Source organism: Hyalella azteca, unplaced genomic scaffold, assembly GCF_000764305.2.
Source record: "Hyalella azteca isolate HAZT.00-mixed unplaced genomic scaffold, Hazt_2.0.2 contig10071, whole genome shotgun sequence".
NCBI lineage: Eukaryota > Metazoa > Arthropoda > Malacostraca > Amphipoda > Hyalellidae > Hyalella > Hyalella azteca.
The window spans coordinates 18,605-29,921 of record NW_025940120.1 but is presented as its reverse complement, the minus strand read 5'-3'; the positions used below and the strand labels follow the sequence as shown (position 1 = coordinate 29,921).

At 40.7% G+C, this 11,317-nt stretch overlaps 1 protein-coding gene across 1 annotated transcript; it reads left to right on the top strand.

Moving 5' to 3' along the window:
* Nucleotides 1-5,886: 5,886 nt before the first annotated feature.
* On the top strand, nt 5,887-10,934 carry LOC108669878 (apolipoprotein D). The gene is made up of 6 exons (XM_018157307.2): nt 5,887-5,956; nt 6,588-6,693; nt 7,513-7,600; nt 9,150-9,340; nt 10,053-10,121; nt 10,684-10,934. Exons 1-6 carry the CDS (start codon nt 5,949-5,951, stop codon nt 10,789-10,791), a joined length of 570 nt encoding a protein of 189 aa, XP_018012796.1. The 5' UTR covers nt 5,887-5,948; the 3' UTR covers nt 10,792-10,934.
* The last annotated feature ends 383 nt before the right edge of the window (nt 10,935-11,317 follow it).

Here is an 11,317-nt window from a genome sequence, read left to right as displayed (position 1 = left end):
AGCCTCAAACATTTTATTCTCATTTAAATATGAGTGGTATTTTTCATACAAAATCATTCAAAAAAATACGACTACATACTTAAATGCTGAAAATGATGCGGAACACATAAAAAAAAAACAAGAAAAAAACAGCTCCAACCGTTTGACGGGATCACCAACAACGACAATCTGGAATTTCATACTTTAAGGCCTATGCTCTCAACATCGGCTTGCACAACAACTATAGCGTGGATTGCATGCTTTGTGTCTATGCATTGCCTAATCTGTCTTTATTATGTGGTTATTAGCCGCAATTTTAAGAGAGAATATAATGAGTGGGCGGTAATAAGAACAAAGTTCAACAAACATGTCATGATTGGAATTCCCAAGTGTGCGAGTGGATGGCAGGTGTTAGTGTAAGATGAGGAAGCTCAACCTTGGGAATGAGAGGTGATGGCGGAGGTACCAACCAATTCAAGATACTCAGCAGCTAGTGTCAGTGCAGGTGAATGCAGCGAAATAGATTTTATAACAATTTGAAAAACAATAAACTACTCATATCTCTCTTATGGTATGAACTGGGCCTATTAATGATGTATTATTCAAAGTGACACATGATGGGAAGAGAACAGCTCCAGGTCAAATACAAAGGTCGAAAGATGGGAAAGAAGAGGCCATGATCGAGAGTCTATGCGAGGCAAAGAGTCGAAGGCGTATACAAGTATTCAGATGCAAATTGACGGATATTTTCCTTATATATGATGCTAAAATCACAGCTCTTAGCAACAGCAATTCGGGTAGGGCGCGGGAGTTGCCATGTGACACATGACCAACCGCGAGAAAAATTCTCGTGCCTTGTCTTACGTTTCTAGGAATTATGTGACTTTCACTTGCAGTCATAATACGAAAAGTATCTAAGCTGTCACTTATCGGCTGAGAATGCGACAATGAAAAATATTTGTAATGTAATTTTTCAAATTTCCACCTTGGTACATGCTAATGTTCATGATAATCAAACCATTTTCATTTTGTTAATATCGACCGAATGTAATTAATTAGTTTTGTACCATAAAAGTGTCCAAGGATACATTCTACATACGAGTATTTTCATATTATTCGTAAAATGCATATATTCTTCATACGTTTAAATTTCAGTGAAGATTTGATCTAAGTACTTTCTTAGTGGTCGAATATTTATGAATGAGCTTATTAGTTTCCCAAAATAAATAAACTTCATTTCAATAATTTTCTTCGTGACTTTGCCCGTGTGTGTGACACAACATTTGCTTTCAATTAACGTCAAGATCGGAGATATCGAAACCTGCACGTCTCACCTGCAGTGGAACCAGACGTCATTCGTCCGCCTTCGCTAAGTACAGAGAGAGAACGTAACCAGATGTTAAATCTATAAATACATGACAAAATCATTACCTTTATTTTACTATAAGCAAACGTGCATTAACTCTTAATCGAGCTGCGGCTTGATTATTATCAAAAAATTTTACGAGAATCAAGCTGGAAGGGGAACTTCACAGTTTAAATGATGGAAAAAAATTTCACATTTCCTTAGACTACTTGTCTTTTATTCACCTCTTTCAAGGTATCAACAAAATGACTCCCATTTTAATGAAAATTACCATGAAATTAACTCTTGGTTCAGACTTAGGGTGTAGTTAGGCTCTACCAAGAAAACAGCAATGGCTTGACACAGACTGCATCAGTGGTTTCGAATTCAATGGCCATGATTTGAGGATAAATAATTTTAAACGTAGACGGTCGTAGGAATATAATGCTTTAGATATATCGTCAGGAAGTAAAGTTTTATTATTTCATTTTATCAAAGATTTTCATCATCAATGGATCTTGAATGTTGACACGATGTCTGAGTACACTTCTAATGTAATACATGGGGCATAATTGATTTTCTGGTCACTACCGGATGATTTTGCAGTACAGAAAACGATACTAAAAACCGAGTATTAATTTTGTTTCCAGGATTACGAAATAATGTTCCTACAATATTCATATTAAAAAATATAGTTTTCTCCATATGTGAACTATAGTGAAGAATATTCTCACGTTATGTGGAGTAGGAAATATTATTTCCACAATATGTGGACTTGGAATAACGTTTAAATGAAGTGTGAACTAACAAAAAACGTGTTCATGATATGATGTAGAGGTTTGACACGCAGGTGTTCTCTAAACGAATCTGCCGCGAGGTCACGAGCGGGCTGAGCGGTTTTAGGCTGGCCATTTTGGTTCGTTGGCTTCCGTGGATGAGGTGGGAGGGCCTTTCTGGTGTGGCGTCGGCTTCTGAGAACCGACCGTGTTCCTCTCAGGCGTTTGTTCAGGGGTGTACCGTGGACGTGCACCGTTGGAAGAAGCCGACTGCCTCCAGTGTGTACCTGACGTGGGAGCCGNCGCGATGGGTGGGACGAACATTCGTTATAGAGAACTGCGTCCTCGTCTCTTGGAGTGGTATCGCGGCGAACGAATCAGTTCGCAGCGTCAGGCAGAAGAGGAATTCGAGCGAGCTCATTTGCAGCAGGGGGATAGCCTAGCCATCTTCGCTTTGCGAATGGAACGGATTGTTAGGCGAGCGTACCCGGATTCGGTTCGTGAGCAGGAACGGCACCTCGTTCGTAAATTTTGGACTGCCTCCCCATTCGGTTTCCGTCAGGTAATGTCGGAATCACAGCGCGGCGTCTTGCTGGCAACGGGTAAACGCAAGCTGACCTGGCAGAACATCAAGCAACTGGCTGCATCGGAGGATCGACAGCGTCGATTTGAGAATCGGCATGGGCAATCACAGGAGTGTCGCAGCGTGATGGAGGTCAATGCTTTCAACGAGTGGTCTCGGGAGCGTACTGGTGGGATATCCCATGGGAGTGCTGAGCACGTGGATCCGACGGGCGCAACCCCGAAACGCCCTACGCCTGCGGCACCCAGCACCTACTACAATTCTAAGTTCCAACGCAGCCTGCATGCCGCGAGGCGATCGATTCCCGCAGCGCCAGGCGTTATGCGATTGGTGCGGTAGGCCAGGTCATATCGAGGACGCCTGCTGGGAAAAGAGGGGCTGTTGCCAAGGCTGTGGCAGTCCGCAGCACCAGCGGGAACGTTGCCCTCGTGGAATCCCGACGTGCTCTCGGTGCGGTGGTCCCCACTTGGGAAAACATTGCGCAGAAACGGAAGCTGTCCCGTTAAACTAGTTCGCCCTCAGTGCGAGGAGCGGCACATGAGGGGAATGCCTTCTAGCTCCGCAACTACGCTACCCACGCCAGCTCGACCTCGCATGCGGGGGGCGTGCCTAGGCAGTGGTGATGACAGCGACACGAGACCTGTTACAACTATGGATGCAAGAACTTTGATTGCGGATTTGCAACGAGAGCATGTTGCTGAGCCTTCAGCGAGGGATTGCGGTAGAAATGGAGAACGTATGCGCTCGGAGTGTAGCGGGGACAGATCGCCCGGCAGTGACGTCGCAGATGCCCCCAGCCTCTGTGGTGCCAGACTTGTGTCTTCAAGTGGACGGGGCCCGCGTATGTGTAACGTTGTTATCACTTCGGACTTGGATTTCTGGAATGCGAGTGAAATTGATCCTGAGGATTCTCCTAGGAAGGACGATGTCGGGCTCCTTGGTGGGGCCCGAGATGACTCTTCGGACACGGTTTCGGAAGTTCCAGCGAACGCATGTCAGGAGCCGCTGCTAACGAATAAGGATCGCGACTCCTGTGTCGTGTCTGGAGGAGTGCCTCTCCCGTCGGTACCTTGCGGGGTTACAGCTCCCCCCCCACGAAAACCGGGGGGTGCCTTCTCATGGGATGCCCTCGGTGTTGGGAGTTCGAACGAGGTCACGGGGGTACGTGCGTGACATCGAACGCGTTCAGCCTGTAGTGCTAGAATATAACCAGCGTAGATTGCGCAGGAGTTCTAGGGGACCTCTTCCCGTGCGATTCGTCTTGGCGGGGGGGAATGTAGAGGTTTGACACGCAGGTGTTCTCTAAACGAATCTGCCGCGAGGTCACGAGTGGGCTGAGCGGTTTTAGGCTGGCCATTTTGGTTCGTTTGCTTCCGTGGATGAGGTGGGAGGGCCTTTCTGGTGTGGCGTCGGCTTCTGAGAACCGACCGTGTTCCTCTCAGGCGTTTGTTCAGGGGTGTACCGTGGACGTGCACCGTTGGAAGAAGCCGACTGCCTCCAGGGTTTACCTGACGTGGGAGCCGACTTGACCAGTCTGCCCCTTGGTTTCCCGTGTGCTCTGCATAGCCGAGCCGCGTTGGGCGCTTACCGTCGTACCCTATTGGAGCGCCTAATGACAAGTTAACCAGAGTCTTGAAGTTCCTCGTGGAGGCGTGACCCCCCTAGGCTTGCCTGGGCCGAGCCATCGTGTTCCAGGGCCGGTATCTGTGCCGCTTGAGGTGGCACGGTAATGTATTAGGGCTTCCCCTGAAGAGATACGCGGCTCTCGGGAAGTCGGCGCGTCTCGTATTCAGTTTTGTGTAAAGGTCAATAGGTTTTAGAATTGTCGCGGGTCGAATATTTGAATAAATGTTTTTTTTAGTTAAGTAGCCGATGAAGTAGGTAGTTAGTATTTATATTTGTCTAAGTTTATTTGTCTAGATTGAATAAAACTTCGGGTTGAATTTTATTCTTGTGCCTTAGTAGGTCTTATTGTATGCGTCATCCCTCGTTACCAGTAGCATCTCCTGCCCGGGGACATTGAGCGTTTAGGCAGCTCTGTCATAATTATTAGTAGTTACCCGCTCTCCCGTAACAATGAGAACTAGAAAGTTGCCTTTAAACGGTTCTTGAACCTGGGAAAAAAGTTTTCATACGAGTGAATTATTAAATAAAGTTTCAACAAAATATTGACTTAAAAATAACGTTTTCGCGATGAGTGAGCTAGGGAATAACGTTCTCACAAATAATTGAATCGATAAAAACGGTTTTCGAATATTTAAGCTAGAAAGTAGCGTTTTCACGATATGTGAACTTGAAAATAACGTTTTGCGAGCTGGAAAATGGTGATATATAAGCTAGAAAAAAGCGTTTTTGATATGCAATATAAAAAATCGTTTTCCTAAAATTTGAAATTAAAAATATCGTTTTCACAATAAGTGAGCTAGGAAATAACGTGTTCTTGAAATTTAGATGAAAAAATAACATTGTCTCAAAATGAGGACTTAGAAGTAACGTTTTTTAAACATTCAACACTCAATAATTAATATCCAGATATCCAATACTATTTTTCAGCTAGTGAAAGTGACGGGCAATTCAAGAGCAAGATTGACTAGCATACAATATTAAAACTGCGGATTTTATCGAGCTTGTATATCTTCTGCATAAAATGCGGATTGTGTCGAGCATAAAACGTAATCATCGATACATCATGAATAAAAATTATTCACTGAACAGGAGAAATAAACGGTAAATGGTGTAAGTAACGCACGCAATACGCGGAAATTCGTTCATTTACGATGCATTTCCGTGAATTATAAAATTAAATCGGAAGCAAATAATTGCTAAACATGCGGTAACAGAATATTAAGGGATTTTGAAGCTAGATTTCCACATATTTATATCAAATTTAATTATCAAGAGTGCATATGTTTGCATAAATTAATGTATTATTGTCGAGATGCGGGTTATTTCGAAGCATCAGAATTAATAAATTTTGATATACGGTCTCTATCAATTCAATGGCTTCTATGTTATTACTGAATAAATTGAAAAACAAATTAAAAGTAGAGAACCATAACCTTTGCATGGTGTGGTTAGTATCCAAAACAAGTCATGTGACCTGATAACCAAACTACAGCTGCTGCCGTGACGTCAGACGGACTTTGCCTTCGTTCCCGCGGCCTGAAACTAACGACATTTGGCCGACGGTGCAGACGATATAAGGAGTGCGCGGTCACGTCTAAATCGCAGTTATCGTCCGACATCGTCTGACTTCATCACAAGCATGAACGGGTGAGCGAGGCATTGAATATTCATAAACATTTCGCGATCATCTCGAAAAGTAGAGTTTTAGTGAAACGAAAAATCATGTACCGTAACACTTTAATGAAACAATTCCCAAACATTTTTCTTTTTGGTTTTTTAGTTTTCTAAAATAATTGCATATGTAAATTGAAAAGATATAAGATTTAAGAAAAGCATTGATCTAGCAATCGAGTAAAGTTAATATATATTTGCAACTTTGGTACTACAATATTTCAAGTCTTCTTATTTTGTTATGAGATAAAGTTTTAGTGCATGAACGCCTCGAAAATTCGTGTAACAAAGTGGTTTGTTTCATGTTATTATTAATATGAATAATTACAACGTAACACATGAAATTAAATAGATGCTAATTATTAGAAGCTGCAGATTTATACCTTCCGCGAATTTTGGGTTGCTTTTCTCAACAACCCTGATGACGTGATAACTAATTTATTTGACACTCAGTTTGATTGCTATAAAGCAAGATAATTTTCATATTTTATAATAAATTTCTTTGCATTTACGATGGGATAACTTTTAAATTTTATAGTCTACTTGAATGCTCTAATAATGTGACAACCATATTATTTTCTACACAATTTTATTCCCTGTGCCGTAGGTTCACAGTTGTACTCCTGCTGGCCGTGGCTGGCCTGACGAACGCTTACCTCGACCAGGGCAATTGTCCTTCAATCAAACACGTCGACGAGTTCGACCTTCCTTCTGTGAGTATATTGATGATATAAATCAAAACCACACATCAGTGCATTTATAGTTTATTTTCCATAGCAATCCAATATTACAAATGTCCATCTGTAACTAAACATATCAGAAATATCATTCCATCCAATTGTAAATAACCAATATACAAGCAAAAAAATTATCGCATGCACGAATATCTCGAGCAAGAAATTCAAAAAATAGTACCTTTCATACTTTCTTAAGTAATTTTCGCAAATATCTTCCTACTGCCAACTCGTGGACGCGTATCCAAGTTGCATTGAAATGTCTCTGTGATTCTCATGAAAAATTATGTTGTGAGGTGGCAACAGATTAGCTGCTAAATGAACATCTGATCAGAACAGTCAATCTACATGTCAACTTTCACAGTCATCATTATATCGTTCCATGTATCATGTATGTTATTGAAAGCTTTCGTTTTTTTTATTAAAGCGTTTTTCTTCGAACTGTAACTATATTTCGGCAGTTGTCCAGTCTACTCAATGTGCTAATTTCGTGACGCTCTAGTAATGTTTGCCGAAGTAAATTCCAATTAGATTCGTTATATAGGAGACGTTAAGTCACTCCAATCCCATAGATGTTTTATGAAATATTTTAGGAATATTCACTCCATCCTCATCTTTAAATGGCTTCAATCATGGACCGGCTTTGGGGCAGACAACAAAAAACAAACTTTCTAGACTTCCTAATCCAATCAACGTTAATCGAAAATATATCCCAATTCACATGAAAGTCAAACTAAATTTGAATCTTTTTCAATTTGAAAAATATCGGTTTTTAAGTGTAAAACACACAAATTTCAGTACATGGGTCGGTGGTTCGAGACTCAACGATACCCTGATGGAATCGAAAAAGGAAGAGCCTGCGTCACGGCAGATTACGTACTTGTCAGTGAGTCTTCTATATTTATCTTGTAAAATGAAGGTAGCTGCATATACTATTCAACAAGCTATCTGATACTGATTCATATTCAACGTACGTTGTTTCAGGTAAGGCAAATTTTCCATGACCGTTTCTCAACTTTTACCAATCAATTATTGTATCGTCAACAAAGGCCTATGAAAGGCAACTGCTATCCAATAAACTGCTTGGGCTCCTATGATGTAGAAATGATGAAGCTGTTTTTCACCTCTGTCGTGCGCCCGAACCTAGAGTTTGGAAACGTTGTGTGGTCACCGAGACTTGAAAAGGACAAAATTTTAGTAGAGAGTGTTCAAAGACGTGCAACAAGGATAATTCCAGGCTTAGAGGGCAAGTCTTATGAAGAAAGATTGAAGATTATGAAGCTTCCAAGCCTCCGTTATCAACGCCTGCGTGGTGACCTCATTGAAGTATACAAGTATACTCATGGTTTGTACAAGGTCCCTGAAGGGTTACTAGAATTTGAAACAAGAACCAACACCAGGGGCCACATCTATAAACTAAAAAAATTGCGGTGCAACTCATCCATGCGACAACATTTCTTCTCGCTTCGAGTCACCGACATGTGGAACAGCCTCCCTGAAGATATTTTTGACGCTCCGAGCATGAACGCCTTCAAGAAAAGACTAGACAAGGTCATGCAGGAGCATACTGTATGTTTAGTCTTAAAATGCCTCGTATCCTACGGAACAACTGAAAACTTGAAGCGATTTTAAACCTACCGTCCGTTAAAAAGATTTTATTAAAAGGCCAGTCTAGTCAAGAAAAGTACAAGAATCGGCCACAGGCCTATCCAGGCCTATTCTTCAATGCCGAAGATACTATACTATGTAAAGCCACATCTGAACTAATGATACGAGTTTGCAAATCACCCAAGAATAATAATTTTTCTTCGCTTCAATAATCTCTCAAACTACATTTCGGGTATAAAGCATTATCATTGTAATGAAGCAGTTTCTTCAAAGATATTACGGAAATCCCTCTAAAATTAATCTCTATGAATAACTCTACTGCTGAGAAAAAAGGATCACGCGGTGTGTGAAATCAACTACAGTTGGATGCAACGAAGGGAATTTCTGGAGAAGAATTCAGTTAATCTGAGTAGATAATATTAAATGAAAAAATATAAATGCAAGTACCGGTATGTAAATATAATAAAAAATACATGTAACTATCTCAAACTTCTAAATACGTTTTTAAAAACATTATTTACAGAAACATTCACATATCGAATCTATATTGACATTTTTTTAATCGTTACTAACGGATTTATCAAAGTTAAGAAATGAATTAGAACGATTGATAAATTCGTCGCTCATATTGTTTTACATACATCCGTTATGCCTTCCATCGTTACGTGCTATTTATTTATTGATCATCTTATTAATGATTGATAAATCAATTAATTGATCATCTTATTATTGAAAATTTGCAAGCGCTACGAAGAACGTGATCGTAACCAACCTCGAACGAATAACAAGAACTAGTAACTAATTCATTTGAAAATTAAAATTTTCAGACGACACGAGGTTCTCCATCAGGAACTCTGCTAACCTCCACGACGGATCAATCGAACTGCTTCACGGGAACGCCGTGACCACAGACACCCCCGGCCGGTTTATTGTAGGGTTCCAAGGCGAGCCTCCCATCGTCTACAACGTCCTGGCCACCGACTACGCTACCTACAGCTCCGTCTACAGCTGTGCGGAGGTCAGTGTAGTCTACACAGCGGCATTTTAATCTGTGGGAAGGTCAGTATATTCTACACAGCAGCGTCCAAACAGGCGTGGAGGTCAGTGTAGTCTCTCTGCAGCAATTAATGTTTGGCAATTCCTGCCAAAGCCACTTTTTTACAAGCTACGCATTTGGAACAATTTCAAAAATATATTTCAAAAGAAGCAATGTATTAACCAGATGTAATAAATGTATTAACCGAGAGCGAAAGAGAAACGTGCATAGAACAAATGACTGGGAGGATAGACGACGCTTTTTGGACTGGCTTGAAAAAGAGTAAAATCTTTATAGGGGAATGACGAATCCAAATATCGTCAACGCCTGCGGAATTAAATTTAGCCATTTCTTGCTAGTCTAAAGTATCTTACCTGTTGGGCAATGGTTGGAGGTAGATCAGCTTATACGGTAATCATTCATGATATAGAGTAGAAAATTTTGGATAAACAAAAGTAAAATTCATCTTGCCAATAAAATATTCCACGAAAGACAACAATAGCAGAGGACCACAAAAACATATTCTTCGCATTAGTAGTTCTTTCATCATTAGTACTCATGATTATCAAACTACTTGACTTCTTTTAGATGAAAATTTTTCTTCGGAAATACATTACAGACTGAATTAAATCTATCACATTTTTGTAGCGATTTCATGATACATTGCATCCCAAAATGAGCAAATCTGGCGCAGGGAGAAGACTACCGCGAGCAGTTCGCGTGGGTGCTGTCCCGCACTGAACGGCTCGACCCGGACGCACTCGTGAGTACAAAGTTATGATGGGTAACTGAATAAAACCGAGGTATCAGTAGAATTATTTTCATAACTGAATGATTACTTCAGAGTGGTTAGATTAATTATATCAGCATTTGAACAATGATTACATTAAAATATTTCTTTATAATGCGCTTATTGCAGTAAAATTAGTAGAGAAAATCATGCCATTATTTGCATAAGATTTTGAATTCAGCATCTAGTCTAATGCGGTTAAGGTCTCTTAGTTGCAAAATTGAAAATGGTCTTTTACATCACATAATAACTAAATTCTGTTCAGAAAGAATTCATGACCTATAAACTTCTCAATAAAAATGCCGTGGAGTATCATATTAGAGCGTCATATTTCGGTTAACAACCGTCAAAACTTTGTTAAAAACAGAGACTTTAGGCGTGTAAGCAGTCAATAACCGCCACCACTTTGTTGAAAATAGAAACTTCAGAAATTTTAGCGGCCAACAAACACTACATTTTTGTTTAAAATGGAAATTTTAGAAGCTATAGCGGTCAATAACCGCCACAACTTCGTTAACATAAATCCCTCGTACAGGCTGCGGCGCTGGACGCCTTCGACTCTAACAACATCGACACGTCCGTCCTGCAGGTCACGCCGCAAGGCGGACACTGCGTCTACACGAGTCCGCCTCCCAAGGTTTAAAGGCTGCATGAGAAACCGGTGTAATTTTCGAATTTGAGGAATTTGATTTTTACGCTATGCAGTAAGACGGTTATCAACTTGTGGAATGGAACGATATGATCATAGAACATGAAAGTGTCTGTGACAAGTAAAAGAAAAGCATTTACATTCATTTAATTTTCCTCTTTTAGATTGCATGTTCAATGTCAAGATGACACAGGATATTTCCATTCAATTACATTCACGAGTATAGTTATAGACGACCGACTTACTGATAGATTAAGAAAGTTTTGAAGGACAATTGCATCGTTTTAGTGTCAATTGCTTTCTTTAGAGGTGCTGGTCTCGGTCAATTAATATTATTTGAATATTATGTTTGTATTAAAAAAATCGGGTGTCTGTATCGGGTGGTCTGACGGGTGTCTGTGCACGTCAGAAGTCCTATGGGATTTCGCGCTCCTAGGTAGATTGTTCCTGAGCGCCCCACCGCTGAGCTCGCGGTGTCTGACTGCAGGTCTCAGTTGTGGGGTTAAGTTATTATGTAGGT